Source organism: Oppia nitens, unplaced genomic scaffold, assembly GCF_028296485.1.
Source record: "Oppia nitens isolate AA-2021 unplaced genomic scaffold, nextdenovo-longstitch-racon4-pilon3 scaffold5_pilon_pilon_pilon, whole genome shotgun sequence".
Lineage (NCBI taxonomy): Eukaryota > Metazoa > Arthropoda > Arachnida > Sarcoptiformes > Oppiidae > Oppia > Oppia nitens.
Window position 1 is genome coordinate 3,808,010 of NW_026533243.1, and position 18,723 is coordinate 3,826,732.

General features: G+C 25.0%; 1 protein-coding gene across 1 annotated transcript; it reads right to left on the bottom strand.

Moving 5' to 3' along the window:
• Positions 1 to 532: 532 nt before the first annotated feature.
• On the bottom strand, positions 533 to 11,979 carry LOC128961508 (uncharacterized). The gene is made up of 20 exons (XM_054307754.1): positions 11,961 to 11,979; positions 9,324 to 9,400; positions 8,863 to 9,194; positions 8,093 to 8,396; positions 7,571 to 7,931; positions 6,322 to 6,740; positions 6,120 to 6,264; positions 5,741 to 6,039; positions 5,262 to 5,687; positions 4,228 to 5,203; positions 3,752 to 4,159; positions 3,391 to 3,690; positions 3,004 to 3,327; positions 2,832 to 2,927; positions 2,634 to 2,744; positions 2,304 to 2,557; positions 2,030 to 2,224; positions 1,387 to 1,573; positions 1,013 to 1,148; positions 533 to 597 (listed from the first exon to the last, which is right to left on the bottom strand). The coding sequence occupies exons 1-20, from the start codon at positions 11,977 to 11,979 to the stop codon at positions 546 to 548; spliced, it is 5,421 nt and encodes a 1,806-aa protein (XP_054163729.1). The 3' UTR covers positions 533 to 545.
• Positions 11,980 to 18,723: the final 6,744 nt, after the last annotated feature.

Sequence of the window (18,723 nt, forward strand, 5' to 3'; positions counted from 1 at the left end):
ATTAAAGCGATTGTTTACTCTATTATTACATTTATTTATAAAGCCAAAGGTTTACACTATTCTTAAACATTTTTGTATTAATATTGAATTTTTTATAGAATTTATTTGTAATATTAAATTTAAGTAATTCTTTGTAATATTTCATAAAATTGTTTATTTTAAAAAGCAATAAAATTTTTAAATATTATTAATATAATTTAATTACCGGTACATGAAAAGGGATTAGCAGTATTAACAAGACTAGCAAAATAAACATGGACATTTTTTAATAATTAATTTTAATATAACTTTTATTATAATAACATCAAGTAAAAAATTTTTATAATTAACTAATACATTTCTAAAACAAGTATACATTAATTATAGATGAATGTACTAAATTAAATACAGTATTAAATGCCAAATAAATTGCAAATATATATATATACTTGTAYTGTATATTTAATTAAAAATTACAAATTACGGTAATAGATATAATTTATTAATTTTTTCATAAATATCACTAAAAATATTAAATTAGTTGTTAGAAAATTAGCGTTTAGTTTCTATTTTAATTTTATCCATCTGTCAATTGAATATTCCAGAGCTGCCAACCATCTGTTAAATTGAATATATATTTTAAATAAATGTAAATTAATATAATTTATTAAGTAAAATATATTGATAAATTAAGCAAATTATGAAACTTGTTTTAAAATTTATTTTGATCAATTAAAATATCAATAACATTATTTCGTTTAATGAGTTTAATGACATTTAATGTAAAGTATCATTATATATATATATTATAAAAGCTAAATTATTATATTTATTTTAGACATCACACAGTTTTTTTAGATAAGTTATGTTTACATTAACTATGCGTGCAATTGTTTTATGTTGGTATCCAGTGAACCATAATTATACAACTATTACTCAAATTTATATTTGTTTTTCTATATATATAACTCATACAGTACTTTGCAAATACCGGTATTTTGTTAATATAATAATATATATGAAATGCGGTCACCTTTTCTTGTCGGCGTCCGATTCGGACAGAAGCCAAATGTATCTCATTTTAGGATCGGGAGGAATGACTTCAAATGTATGTTTTTTACCAATCATAGGACACGCCTGTACTTTATAACCATGTAAATAAAATACACCTATATTTCAAGTAAAACTATTTTTAGTAGACATAGTTAAGTTATATATATATATATATATATATATATATATATAATGTATATTATATAATATATAATAAATTTATATAAGATATACACAAACAAACATACATACATAGACTCTTTCTTTCAATCAATTAATATATGACACAAATTTACACAAAAATAAAAATTTATTGATTTATAGAAAAACAAAAATTATTAGAAAATAATTTACCTAAAGCTGTGTTAGAGTTGGCGTCGGCATAGAAGTAAAGACAGGCGTCCTTTAGTACGAAATACCGGTGTCGCCACACTTTCCTCCGTTTACTAAATTTACTCAAATATCCGTAACAATCCAAATGCTTCAATGATAATGGATTCTTATGGATGTTATGAAGAGTTGAATCAATATATGGATCAATCTGTTTGATAGTAAATGAGTTCACATTATAATTATACCCAAAGCTTTATACAGTATTGTATTGTATGTCTAAATACAGTATTTTATATAATTATAAATATTTAAATATTAATGTTAAATATATTTTAGGATATACAGTACTCTACTTTGCAAATATATTATATAAATAATTTATGTATGATATAAAGATTAAATTAAACCAAAATATTAAACATTAAACCATCTAAACAATGACATTTGATTTAATAACTCTTATTGAGTATTATATTATTATTTTACATATTGGATGACTTGAAAAACTTTATTAGTCACGAATTAATATAAAAATAACTATTATTTATGAGATATTAAAAGTTATATTGATGTAAGTTAAATAAATAATTAATGATATTATATAAAGTAATATTTTTAATATACTATATTATACCGTATATGATATATAAAATAATAGCATTACTTGATTAATATGAGTCGCCGACTGATTCAAAGCATAAACCCATTGTCCGACAGTTTCGTTATCATTGGCAGCGAAAAACTTATGGGAAGACGCGTATCGTATCAGACGAAAGACAAATGATTGACCAAAAAGTGATTCATTATAAACACCGGCACAATAGCCCTGAAGAGATATAGCACCCATTGGTTCAGTACTCTAAACAATTCATATTATAAAACAAATATTATTAGTTTCTATAAAAATTAGTTGAATTAAAATATATTTTATGTCTTACATTAGCAGTTTTATACCAATACAAACAATAGTCTGATTTAAGGACAAACCAACGTCTTCGCCAAAATTTATTGGTCCCATCGCTTTGACTGTTGGCATCAGACTTTGTTTTGTGATCGACCTTCTCTTTATCGGCTAATTTATCCGTTAGTCTCGAGAGATAGCCGTTCATAATGATGTCGTGCTCTACTGGAGGCTGATTCTTCTTAATTGACTTTGAAGTACAGATAACTTCAATCTTAAGAGTGTCCGATCCTTTAAATAATAGTTATATTGTTTATTATTAAAATGTTTTTAAGTTTCAAATAATGTAACAAAATTTTATACACACCCGTATGCGCTAACTTGACTACATCTGAATGAGAGGCTTCTAAGACATTACATTCATTGACTGTCACAATAATATCTCCCACTTCTAGACCATTAATTTCTGCGGGCGTACCTGAATAGCGTTATATATATATATATATATTTATATTTAGTTATATTTAAATACAGTAAATATATATGTAATTTTTGATTTAAATACCTTTTTCAATGGCCGAAACAACTACTGGTTTACTGCCATGAATACGAAATCCAAATTCTCCGTTACTTTTAACTATAGTTAGCGTTTTTTCTATGGCTAAACAATTAATAATTATTTTCAATGTTTTGTTGTTATTATATAATATATAAATACAAATAAAATATATTTTTACCAAAAGTTCTGTTAAGAATTCGTTTATACATTTCGATGGACGCCTTTCTATGTATGAGACGGTGTGTAATGGCTTCGTAATGTTTTTTGAATCCCTTTTCCGAAAGAGTACTTTCATCAGACTCTGATCTCGACAATGATTTGTCATCACATGAATGAAGTGGATTCCTGTGACCCCAGACAGCAATCTCTTCCTTATGTCCGATATAAACCCAAAGCGCCGATCGATAGCTATCTGTATGAACGCCAGCGTCTTCTTCATCTTCATCGGAGCTAAAATATATGTCGTCGATTGTCATCGATTTTCGATACAAATAGGGGATCCCTTCAACCATTAAAATAATATAATTATTTATAACATTAATAAAAAAATTTGTCGATAGCATACCAGTCCTTTCTAGTCTAGACCTTTTGAGTATTGACGGCATAATGTGTTTGTTTGCTGACTCTCCACATTGACTGCATGTGAAGTGATGGTGACTACAGGACTGAAAATAATGACCGGTCGGCGACTTTGAATCAAATCCTTTCTCAGGACTTCTACTTAAAGATCGGGCCCTCCTCTGCATTATATAGAGTTCTTCCTGAGATAACAGTGTATGACTTTCACTGGAAGAGTTGCGTTGATTTGTGGACACAGTTTTGTGACTTCTCTTCTTGTGTTTTATTGATTTTGACAATTGTTTCTCTGTATAAATAAAACAAATTTGTTGACATATATTGTATTTTACTATTTATTTCAATTATACCATCATCTGAGTGAATGCTACTCTTTTTAATATCTGATAAATGCTGAGTTGTAGTGCTTTCAGATGTAGATAACTCCTGTAAAAGAGCTAATCCTTGACTGTCTACTTCTATCTCTTGCATATCTTCTTCAATATGAATCTGTTGCAGTTCTTCGTGTCCATCTTTTAATGAGAAACTATGATTGAGTGCATCAAAAGATAGCGACTCTTCATCGATGTCTTGAGAGCTCTGATGTTGTAATGAAAACTCAGATTTTTCAATATCTTTTTCAGTGGCTTGTGATGACTCTGTTGTCAAATCTATGAGCTGACCCACAATCGGTTCATATCTTTTAGGAGTTGATTCGTTGATCTCTAAGTCAGTTGTAATTGTAGATTCAGTTTTGGTTTTTCGAGGTATTGTATCGACTAATATATCAAAAGAATTATACAATAATTAAAATTATTATTTTTTTAAATATATAAAATAATAATACCTCCCACTCCTCCTTCTGATGCAACTTTAGTCACATTAGTCATGGTTTGTGTGGGAATACATGGAAGACTACCAGCTTTTCCAATAGTGACTCTATTGGATTCACTACCAGATGTTGGTTCGGTAACACTGGCGTCGATCATAAAACTACCGGATGTGGTGCTGTCCGCCAAACTGGGAGACGTTGCACCAGAATGTATGGCTATGTTTTCTGATGARACGCCATCAGCTGATAAGGTTAATACCGGTCCAAATGATTCCCTTTCATATGAAGAGATAGTATTTTGCAGACCAAATCCGGTTGCACTCATTTCTTCAGATACTTCAGAGACAGTCGATAATTCTCCAGATAGTGATCGTCTCAAAATAGGTCCAAAATATATATTATCTTCATTTTCCTCATTATTATCAACGTTTTCTTCACTTTCAGAGACTATTGATTTAGATAGTTCTTCAGATTTTGAATTAAAGTCAAGCAATTTTTTATGTATAATACTTTTGAAATCGTCATCGACATCATCATCAGTAGTATTGGTATTTGGTTCTTCATTATTAGGTTCTTCAGTAATAATTTCTTTATCTGACTGAATTGAAGTCACTTCAAGTTCAATATCTAGAAGTGTGTCTACAGTTTGTTTGCATAAATAACTTGGTTTTGGAGGAATTGTAGGTTTGATTGCTGGAGAAGTAGACTCAACAACAGTCGTGGGTTCAACAGTTGTTGACGGATCAGATGAACAGACTTCAGCTATTGGAGTCAAATCTTGTAATTCTGAGTCAACGTCTTCAACATTAGTGCTATAATGAGTCGATGCTATAGATTCTGGTGAATGAGGAGATTGTATATGAATTGAGGCTTCAGATGATGACGAAGACTTCCTATCGTCAAACGTCTCATCAGATCTAAGTAATGGTCGTTTAGACTGAAAACTTGTCGGCCTTTTAATGATTGGTACGGATAAAGATCTAGTCTTTGTCTAAATAAAAATATAAATTAATTTATATAATAAATATTCACAAAAAATTASAACATACTCCTTCCTGTTGATAAAACACTTCATTGTCATCGATGTTTGGATCAGATTTTCTTTGAACAACAGTTCGCGTTGAGCTCATATCAAATGGTGAAAAACTTGAGTCGTGAGACAATGGCTGATCACTTTCAGGAGACGCTGTTTTATCTATAGATTCTTGTATTTCACTTTCGCCACAAACTTCAGCACATAAAACCTCTTCGGATTTGTCTGAAGACATTTCAGGTGCACTGTTTGTTGATGACGTAGTGTGGAAACTGGAGGATTCACTTTCCGGTGATAATAAAGTGTCCATCAATTGTTTTTTTAGTCGACTTATTGGTGAATCCATTGGTATATTATCTATATTTTCACTTGTCATTAATGGTGGTGTTAAGGGCACGTCTGGATTAAGCTCTGATACCACAGTTGGAGAACTTGTGGTCATCTAACGATAAATATAATTTATTAAACAATATTATTAAAATACATTTCATTTACTTTTGAGTTATTGGCACTCGACTGGAGGTCATCCATATCTGTAGTGGTCGACGATACTAAGTCACTGCCATCATCGGTGATCATTGCATGACTAGACTCGGAGTTTGATTTTTTAGGTGATAGTTCTATATTAGAAACTTCTTTATCATTTGAAATATTAACATCTGATTCAGTAAACACTTCTATGGGATCACCAAATCCCGGTGGAGGCGATGCTATGGGAACACAACCTAATGGTTCTGCAGCCAAGTCTGCATTGGCTGAATGGCGTCTCACAAGACATCCGTCTAATATATTGCCTGATTATCAGCAAAACGTGATTTGAAAGTATGAATAACACATTTATTGTATTTTTGCAAAATAAATAAAATATAAATACCTTCTCCTTCAATATCTTTTTGTCGTTTAGGTATAAAAACCTCATCATTGGAGTAGGATTTGACACTTAGTTTTACTGTCTGAAGGAAAGGCTCGTATGGTTGTTGGTTAATATGGTTATCACAATAGGGAGGAATGTCTCTAAACTTAGATTCAGAAGAATGTCCAGTTTGATAGTTACCATCAATGAATACTTGCATTACCTCATCATTAAATTCATTGGCGGAAATAAAGCCGTGGTCTGAGTGAGACTTCATTAATGGCAATCCCAGTGCTTCGGCCTCACACTCTGCCCAACTGTTTGCTTGTCTTAGGATGAGTTTCTGGTGATATTCACATAATGAGATGGGTGTTGTGGGCACTCTCAAGTCAAAGCTTCGTCTCTGAAGTCTATGTTGATTGTTGGYACGTCGTGGAGATAGTGTCAAATAGGCGGGTATTGAATGCGAAGATCGACTCTTTGTCAGACCAGTCACATCGGTTTGTGTGGACTGTGTTTTCATGATTACACGGCGAACCAATCGACACGGTGTGGACAGGGATGGTGTGTATGATTGGGACGGAGATAGCGATCGGTGACGGCTCACAACATTTTTTTCACTACTTTGACATAATTTAGTCCCTATTAAGTAATATATATTTATTTTTAATTACATTTTATACCACTGTTACATTAAGTAACACTATATACAGTATATACATATATTTGTTTTTAATAATTAATTATTTATATATTATATAACTAATTTATTTGTTAATTTTAATTCATAATTATATATTAATTAAATCAAATAAATTTTAAAACTGCATCTGAAATTTTGGTTGCAAAATACATAAGAAAATAGTCGATAATCATAATCACAAAAATGGATCAAATGTTTAGAAAATTATAATAACAAGAGAATAGTGGAAGAAAACAAAGTGAGTGAATAAGTGAATGAATGAGAGAGAGAGAGAGAGAGAGAGAGAGAGAGAGAGAGAGAGAGAGAGAGAGAGAGAGAGAGAGAGAGAGAGAGAGAGAGAGAGAGAGAGAGAGAGAGATAAGAAAAAATCAATAAATATATACATAAAGTAAATGCCATTGAATAACATCGCAATCAATACTTATGATTAGGAGGAGAGAAAACTAGAAATTTAATGCAATATTGCTTTTAAAGGGACTCTAAATTTGAGAGCTAAACCACTTTTGCTGAGATATTTATGCCAATGATTGTCTGGAAAACAATAGTTTGTGATATTTGAGACTATAATAAAATCAAACAAAATTAAAAGGAAAACAGAGTTATTAATGAAATTGAATACAACACAGAAATCAATATTGAATTTAAGCTTTTTGTTGAACTTTTGCGGAGTTTCTCTCTCTCTCTCTCTTTCTTTCTTTCCGTCATTCAAACAGATTTTGTTGTTTCAAATAATATTTATTAGATTAATAGTTCAAGAAATGGCAAAAACCTAGAAGTCGTTCCTGTGATGCAACCGGTGGTGACATATCTTTTCTTGTGGAAGACACAGATGTGAGCGAAATAGATGGCGGACTTGCATTACGAGCTAAATGCTGTCTCACACCACCAGACATACTGGTGACAGGAATGGCTGCAATACTTGCACCTAAAGTAACACTTCTCCGCACTTTAGATGTATCTCCGGAATCAAAAGACACGTGTTTTTTGGATGATATGTCATACGTCACATCACCTGTTCTGGAGCTATGATCTTGAGATGACCACTGCTGTTGACCACTCGTATGGTCAATGCTAAGCTCATCGGCGCTGTGAGACGTTTGGGACATTGTGGACGAGTTATATGGCGTTTCCTATTTAACAAAATATATTTTATAACACTATTGTGTATATAAGTAATAAATTTAGGCATCGATTTAAATGTCACTTAATTTTGAAAATATTGTCTACAAAAGTGACGCATAATTTAAATATTTGGTAAAAATATATGAAAAAAGATTTATAAAGACATTACTTGTGATGGATATATTGATGACTTAACTGATGATCTATTAGTGTCTTGAGAGCCGGTACTATATGATTGATGTAACCTTACTTTAGATCGACTGTAGTTAGATTTTAGGCCAGAATCGTTAACATCGCCGATATTTTGAGCTGAAATTTGCTTATTATCTCTTAAATCATTTGAGAAATGATTATATTTTTGCTTATTTCCCGATAGTGTCTCACTATATGGTCGGTAGTGTTGCCGAAATCCTCCGTCACTTTCTTCTTCTTCACTTTTATTAGCAATGCTTTCAGACTTTAAGTGCTGCAAACTATTGCATCAAAAGTCACATTAGTTTTTATGGCATATACTATATAAGACATAAACTTATATAACAATAAATAAAATATCATTTTTAGTTATAAATGCTATATAAAGGTCTTATTTGGTCTTATTTGGTCTCAATTAAGATTTGGTATATTCGTTAACATTGCAAACATTCAAGTATTGAGTCATATGTGTTGTTGATTAGTCCCTAAATGACACTTCCGTGTCATACATAATATAATGAATACTATGTACTGTATATATATTATATAATATACAGTATTTTCTTTCAGCATTTTACTGTCTATAACTTGTATTGTTATTCAATACTATACTATCAATACATCATTGTTTAACATTTTGAAAACACCACATAATTAATGCTATCTTATCATTCATTAGATGTGATGTTTATATAACTAAGTAATAATAATAAGAAAATGTTTTGTAAAGACAATCTAATTAATTACCTTTTGTTACAATCCGAGTGTTTCATCAAATTTGATGAATTTTTTCGTTTGTGAACACATGAGAGCAATAAAAATGAGTTTTTGTTGCACTGACTGTCCGGCATATCTCTACTTGAAAGACATCCGAAGAGTCGGGCGGCCGAAGAGTTGCCAAGATTTTGTTCCAAGACATCCAACTCCTTCCTTGTGATGCAATACTGTTCGCGTATGTCTTCCCTCGAGTATATTGGATGTCCTTTTTTATTGCGAAGACCACCGAATGGTATTCCGCGCCTCGATTTCACCATTTCATCGTCGCTGTCATACGTTATCACTTCATAAGCTATGTTTGCCTATTAAATCATATAATATTAATAAATATATGTATAACATCTGAATATTATTTAAATTAAATTTTAAAAATTTATTTTAAATTTTTTCAATAATTTTTAATTTATAAAACTATTAATTATATTTTATACCTGACAACTGGCATCGCTGACATTCACTAAATTAGATTTATTTGCAATATTTGTATTACGTTTTGAGTGTTCACTTTCTGTAAAAATAAAATAAACTTTTTTATAGATTTGTATTAATAGTATATTTAAATATTAATGATGAAGACATCTCTAATAAATATATAATTAAATAAATATATAAATTATTTTAAGCATAATAAAAATTGTATTATAACAGAATAATCCTCTTTAATAACATTTTATATAACTAATACAATATTTAATAATTTATTTTTTTAAATTGAATGTCTATGCAAAAATATATATTAAATATTTAAAAATTTTGATTATACTGTATATTCAATTGTTTTATTAATTTAAAAATCTCTATTTGCATAAAAATACGTCCAAAGGTATTATGTTATCATTTATTGTAGTATTTTGAAAACTTTTTAAGAAAATAGCAATTTTTAGGTTGAATCTTATTATTATATACTTAAATTATTTCATAAAATATTGGAATAAATTTTTATTTAATACAGTATATATATATATATCAGGGTTAATCAAGGTTTTGGTTTGGGGGGGTATAGAGTGGGTGTACATTTTTATTGCATTTTTAAACAACAATTTTTCAAAATTTCGAAATCCAGGGGTCAAGAAAAAAGTTTACCAAATTCCTGAATATTTCCATATAAATGGGAGAAAATTTTAACCGTAATTTAAACTATTTTACTAATTTTTATTAAATAATTCAATTTAAATATGTTATAAAAACATAAAAACATTTAATCAACAATTATTAGCTAAAATTTTAATTTTTATAAATTTGAAATATAGAATCATTTCTCATCGTTTTAATCGACAATTTTATCGATTTGATCAAAAAGTCTGGGATACAATCCAAAAATTTTAGTCCTATGGGGGTATTTTTGACATACCCCTACCCCTTTTGCTCAACACTGATATATATGTTGTAAATTTATATACTGTATAAAACAAAAATTTCATAATGTTTATAATAAAAAGATATATTTTGCATATTGTCTTAAATTATTAATACTTTATATTATTAAAGTGTGCATAACTTGTAGCCATTATTTTAATAAATGATTTTTTGTGTATAAAACACTGATAGCATTTGTAGAGTATGTGTATATTATATTGAAATTTATTTATATTTTATGAGTTCAAAAAGCTTTTATTTAAATTGTATTGAATTTAATAATTTTTAAAATACCAATTTTATTAAAATAAACTATTCTTTAATAAATTAATCAATTGATTAAAATTAAATACATTCATGACAAGCAGTGACGACTTGATTTACACAATTTTGTTATTAAATTTATAGGAGATAATAGTAATTTAAAATAATTAATTTTTTTACAAATAAATTCAGTAATTTTTTACTTTATCTTTAAATAATTTAGTATAATGTTTATTTTGATATTTTATTAATTCACAAATACTGCACATTTACATTTAAATACAGTATATGCAAACATATGTAATAAAAAATAACTTTAAAACTTGATTTTAGTTTTATATTTCCGGGAAACATATTTATACAGATATTTACTAATAATATAATATTTATAGAATAATAATCTAATAATAAATGAGAGAACATTATATTTCAAAGGATAATATCGATAAATTAATAGAAGTTTTCATAAAAAATAATGAGTTTTTAAATATTAACTTATAATTAACTTATCTTTAATTAGTGACAAATTTGTTGAAATAATAAAATTAATATTTTTATAATTATTTAAGAATTTCCGATTTGAAATTATTAAAAAATAAGATAATAAAAAATAGTTATTATAAATATAATAAAATGTGAATCATTTAGCTATCAATCAACAACAAAAATCTTTTTTTAACGAGATATCCGAGACTTAAATATTGAAATAGTTTAGTAATCGTTTCAAAGACATGTGAAATGAAGTATTGATTTTATCTGCATATTATATAAAATATATTTTTATATAAATAATTGTAATAAACGGTAATTTATAGTTGAAGTAATATATATACAGTATATATATATATATATATATATATATATATGTAAAATAAACCCACACCCAAACCAATAGTCATTAAAATCATTATCTTTTTATAATTTATATTCACAAATGAAAAATAATAAAAAATATATTAAAATACGAAACAATCTTATATAATATATTAATAATTATAGTCTAAGTTTAACATTCAAACTTTGAACTATTATTAGTTTCAGATAAATATGAATTATTAATTATGTAATATAAGAGAAAAACTATTTTTATTCTAATCTTTGACTAAATTTATTAGTTGTCTATAATGTTATAATATTTAAAATTGTGTTATATATATATATATATCATAAGAGATTCCGGTAAATATCATTTCTGTCAACCATTAAATTCTGTTATTTTATATACAGTATAAATGAAAAATTGTTTTGAAAGAAAGCGAAAATTTTTCAACAGAATATTCGCATAAATAATGATACTTTGATTTAACCGACATTTACATAGACTAAGAGCACGTATTGTAGTGTATTGTTTGAGAGTACTTTGAAATGTCAAATATAGTATAAGTTTATATTTAAGCAGATATTTGAATAGAAAAAATTATTTATCACTTGTTTTTTATGGTGCATACGCTGTATTTGCATAGACATTAAATTTTTTGGTCATACAAAATAGTTTATGTTGTATCATACAAATACAAGTTCAGTATTGACATTATTTTTTTAAATAAATTTTTATTATATATACCAATATTTTCATATCATTTCAATCTTCTATATTTTATTGCCAACACTTGTATGTAAAGTGTAAACAAATATGAAGTCTCATGTCTTCAATATTACGTAAATGTGTCTCTCATGCGATCAATAACTAGAGTTCAGTTTAAAGCTAAAGAAAATCTGCAAAAATGGTCATAAAATATATGCTAAACACACTCTGCTTTAGTTTACTGCTCTTAATAATACTATTATATAATTTTTTTAAAAGTAAATAACAATTTCGTAAATCTCTTACTCTGACATATACTGTATACAGTATACAACATAATACACACTCACTTAATATTTTAGTTATTTCATTGTCTGTTCAATGAATTTATAGACTGTTTTTAGACAACAATAATAGAAAGAGTATAATATACAGTAGTTAACCATAATATAAGATATAGACATTTAACCAAAATCACCAAAATTTATGACAAAAGCCACACAATGTAAAGCAACCAAAACATTATAAACGCAATGATTTGTGCAAATGTTTTTGTTTTATTTATTATTAATTTTTACTTTTTTCATAATATGCATTGTTATATAAATGTCAAAAAATTACAATTGATCTCTTAAACATATATATATATATATATTAAACACTAAATTGAAATTAAATAATTTATTGTTATTTGTTTTACTAATAAAGAAAGAATGAACAGCTATTTGCATAAAATTAAGTTATGATTTAAAATTGAAAATATTTTTATTGAAATGCAAATGTCGTACAAATGTATAGAATATTAATATTTTATGTCATTTGCAAAAATTTACAAATTTCTAATTATTTAATAAATAATAAAAGAAATTGCATTGTTATTGCATAACAAAATATAATTAAAATAATAACAAATTTACATTATCCTATTACAGTAAACAAACTATAATATTTTACAAAACTTTTTATATGAATTAGAAAATTAGAAAAATATAAAATATACAAAATATTTTTATTATATAATATTTATAAACTTATTACACAATAGCATTATGTTTCATCTCATTTAATTAGAAAAACTAATTAAGCCATAAGATCTCATTATAAAAGTCTAATTAAACCGAGATTAATATGAAATTTATTAAAATAGCTTTGAATTATAAGTATACAGTATATACAGTGTATAATAAAGACAAGTAATGAGATATTATAGTTAAATGTTGAGAGATGGCGGGTATCAAACATATACTGTTTGCTATGAATTTACAGTACAGTACCGGTATATACAGTATTATACGGTATAAATGTTTAATGACTTTAATACCACATTTAATAATTAAGTTGAAAGAATTTACTTAATTAGTGTTTTAATAGTAAATATACAAATATTTTTTTAAACATTTAGTATAAATCCTAAATTAATTACAATTAATTATACATTTATTTATAAAATGAATTTTTAGTAAATACTTTTCTGAAGTGTTAATTATATCAAAAATTAACTAAATTAAGTACACTTACTGATACATAAGTGCTATTATTCAAACAACAAATCTAAAACAATATTGTTTTAAGTTATTTAATATTGAAATTGGTTTTATTACTAATTTTGTTTTTATTAATTTTAGAAAATTTGATATTATTTGTTAATTTGTCAATTTTTTTTATTGCATTTACTCTAATTTTTATGCAAATAAAACTAAAAAATGGATAGATTTTTAACACTATTCATATAGATTTAAATGCAAATGTATTGTAAAACATAAATTTATTAAATTTTCTGAAAGACATTAAATGATGAAATTGTGTGAATAATGCCAATAAATGAACAGAAAATGTTTACATAAAAGACTTATTTAACAATCAATGCATTTATGTTTTCATTGAAAATCTTTATAAATTGTATTATTAATAGTAATCATTAATTTTATTTAAAAATATTTTTTAATTCACATTTTGAATTTAACCAATTTATCAAACATTAAGCCTTAAAATGTTTTTCATATTATTCATATATTACTAATTTTTTATTATTGTTATAAATAACTAAACTTTCGATTCAATTTGTTATGGTTATCATAAATATTATAAATTATGTATAAAATTGTTTAAAAACTAGTCGAATGTAATATATATATAATTTATTTATAATATAAAACTACAAAATTTATATAATCCAATATAAGGCCAACTATTCATTAGATAAAAATTTTAACCAAACATTACAAAGGGATCGATAAAATGTTAAGAAAAAAGTTAAATGTTTCGCTTGATTTGATATCATGTGAATGTAAACTATTTATAAAAAATTATTTATTTTAATGAAATTAATAGAAAAATAATTTAGAAGTTTATAGTTTAATAATAGATTAGTGAAATATTTTACTTAATAATAATTAAAATTTATTTTACTTTATTTTATTTTAATTATAAAAATAATTACAGTATAACAGTAAGTGTAATAAGCATATTATAAATGTCAATATGCATTATCTGTTTTCATGAAATATAATAGTATGGTATATATATATAAGTAAAGTATTGATTAATAATTATTGAAATAGTTATTTATTAAATTTTTAATTTTTGTAACTAATATTTTGTATTTTTACATATAATGTTTTACAGTTTAATTGTTATATTTTTCAAAATAATTGAAATAGTTATTTATAGTAATAATAAAATTTCGGTAATAGTGTCCACTGGTCATGTTTGGTGGACATACTAAGACTCATGAAAAGCGTTAGACCGACAAAATAGTTTTTTTAGTTGGAAATCAAGACACTAATAATAAGTAGGGTTTGAATTTATCAAATGACATCAATTGTGTGATTGTGTTTGCAAATGGTTTGGTATTATTGCTGATTATTATAATAAAAGTTAGTGTTTCAACATTTGGTTTACTATTGTATTAATACAAGTGATTTCGCTAATATTTAACGAAAACATTCATTCAAACATCAATGGTATGACATTAAAAGTGATAGTCTTTATAAGGTTTACTATTTGGACAATATTTGACACATTTATGCCATCAGTTTATCACATTTCATACAATCTTAAGATAAGAGGTGTTTCCACTTATGATATTAGAGTAATGGTTATCACTTTAACGTAACACTTATGGATAGAAATTGACTAAATTATTATTACATATAATTTTATAATAAAATATTTATATCATAATAATTTTTACGTTTTCATTAGGTATTTAATTATATTCAAATATATTTATATAAATATACAATAAATAATAACTAAATTTTGAAATATTTCTTATGCAATACTGTCAACATTTTTAGAAAAAATATATTAAATTATATGAAATAAATCCAATTTATATAATAATAATATAAGAATAAAACTACTCTTAAATTGTCAGTCATTTCAATAAGGTTTTGACACTTAATATTAGGATATAATATAACTCTTCAGTTTATTTAATAAATATACTCAAGAGTTGCTGTTTATCAATCACTGTGTTATCTGTGACCACATATAGAAATAAATGAAATAAAAATACAATATATATTGTATTTATAGTATAATTAATTATTGGTAATGTGTGTGGTATTTGAAGTGATATCTAAACCAATACAATGTTCAGTGAAAATATTAATACAGTGAACAGCTTTTCTTATAAATATATATTTTTTGCTTAGAAAATATAATAGTTGTGTTATTTAATAAATTGTAGTTTATTTTAGTAAATAAAATATATTTATAATAAAAATTGAACTTTTAATCATATTAAATGTTATAATTTTATAAAAACAATAGTATTTTTTATTAATAATAATAATACAGTGAGTATGCTATATAGCATTGCCAGAAACAAACTTTGATGACATAAATTACTTCTTATGAGTCATACCGTATTATAACCAAAATATTCATTGCTGTTAATCATTAGTCAATATGAGTTGTAAAATAATAATTTGATAAAATAATTTAGTTATTATGGGTTATATTATATTTATCTTATACTATACATCATTATTTCTAATTTAACTCCTTTCAAAATATTTAAAAATAACTTTGTCGGCCATTTTGACTATATTAACGGCAACATTAAACAACACTTATTAAGACAATTCTATTCTACATTTGAAAGCTTTATATGAATTAATAGTCAAAATGTTAACATTTTRTGTACATTTTGTCGATATTCATGAAGAGATTATTTTTTTATATTGACTCCTCTATACCTTATTCTCGATGTTCTAACCGAATCTAAAGTCAGAATTTCGAGATTCACAAAAAAGCATACTATAGATAGAGACACACAAACACTCGTATAGATTCCAGAAAATATACTTTTTTCAAAGTTTGTTTGAAAATATTTAAGCATTTATTTATTGTTTGTGTTATAGACACAATAAAAATGTTAGTAATAACATTTATTTTGTTATACTGTTTAAATAGCTAAATGTATTCATTATAAGGTATATAAGATATCATATTTAATATTTGGCAACATTTTAAATAATTTTTAAAAATAACGAATGGATGGATGAAATTAAAGCAATCATTTTGAAAGCAATTTCTAAATGGAATCGACTTTTTTATGACTTCACAAACGTTTCAATAATATAACACTTATTCAAAAATGTATAAATCATTTTTCAACAAAAATAAACATATCTTTCATAAAAAATTTATGTCGAATTGAAATTTAAAGTTCTAATCATACAGTAAACAGTTTTTATATAAATTTTATAAAAAGTAAATTATCATTTGTGATAGTGATTATTTTTTAAATTGTCATAATATTATTTATTATTTTATTGATACTATATATATATATATTAATTAAATAAACTAAAACTTCAAAAAAATAATTTAAACAATAAGTCAAAGATATTTTTGTTGCCAACAATTTTCAAAAATTATATCATTAGATTACACTTTCAATTTGTTTATTTGATTATAATATTAAAAAATATATWTTATTAACTTTTAATACTATAAAATTAATTGTACAGAAATATCAATTTAGAAAATAATAACAAATAATTTTAAGGATCTCTTTGACAAATTTCTTTTTGATTTCTTTTAGATTTTTATATTTTTTATATTTGTTTATTTGACTTAAAGATAAACATAATCACATTTGTTTAATATCTGTATGTTTTATTATAAATACTGTGTTATTTTAGTGTAAATGACAATTTTACTAAAATATGTATACTACATATTTTTAAAATATTTTGTAGTATTTTAACATAATAAAGTATGATATATTTATTATCTATTAAATAAATTATGATATAAATCATTACTTAAGAAAAATGAAATCAACTTTATATTACTTTAATTAGATTAAATAAAAAATAATGTCTTTTAATAAAAAATACATAATAATTATTTGTTATGATTTTTATTAGTAATATATTTAATTATATTATTATTTGTTAGACGGATGTACTTTTAAGGCACATATCAACGGAATTAATAAATTATTAAAGAGTAATACATTTACTATAAGTTTATTTTATATTTATTTATTCATTCAATTTATTAAATGTGGTCATTCTTATGCTTTGTTAACATAACGGATATTACTGTATACTATACAGTGTATAGCAATAAAAATATAATATTTAAGAAACACTATTATAAATAAATATGTTTTACTAAAGTAAAAGCTATACTTTGTATAACATTTATATAAAGTATTTTTGTGATTTACAATAAATTTTGAGACAGTTATTTAAAGTAAACAATATACGTAAAAAACGGGAAAAACTTGAACATCAAATTGAAAACAACATTTAGATAAAATAAAATTGTGACTTACATTACATTAGAGATGCAAAGTTGAACCGAAAGACAAAATTAGAGTCACAACAATAATGTTTATAATGTTTCCAGTTTTACAGATATAAAAACTGCTATAATATAAATTTATGTTATTTTGAAAACATTGCAGTTTTTCTTATACATGTATTTATTTGAAAAAAGTATTACTTTTCTAAGGAGTGATATGACTGTCGATATTAAGTTATATCTTATGTCGCGATGTCCTCACAATTTAATAGTGAATGCATGAGAGCACACATCAATTGATTGAGGATTTATTTGGGCGCAGTCTCTCAGATAACATATACCACATTACTGTTATAATTATTTTATTTAGATAGGGTTTGGAGGATAGGAGAGAGGGGTGGGAGCGATAGGGAGGTCAGGTTAATGGATATTGAAATAATTATTTCTAAATTTGACAAATATATTGATATATTTTCAATAATTTGATTGTAAAGTAGAATTTGATAAAAATTATATCTTAAGAAATTTTTAAAAATATCTGTCTATAATTTAATTATGTGTTGAAAGCTAATATGATTATTAAAATTAATATTATTTAATTATATATTTTTTATTTAAATTCTATTATTAAATAAAATTAATATTTTACTTAAATATATTTTTATACCAATTGTTTAGGTTAAAAATATGTAATCAATTATATACTATAAAATAGTATTTTAGTGAAATTTTTATTTTTCAATCTAAATGATTTGTACCAAAATCTGATTATATTTATTATAATATCACACAATTATATGACACATACTGTACACATCATACCGTATATTAATAATTAAATTATTTAGTTAGGCGTTTAAATGGTTGTCCGACCAAAAATATTTGCATACATTATGACATATGCTTTAATTAGTGATATT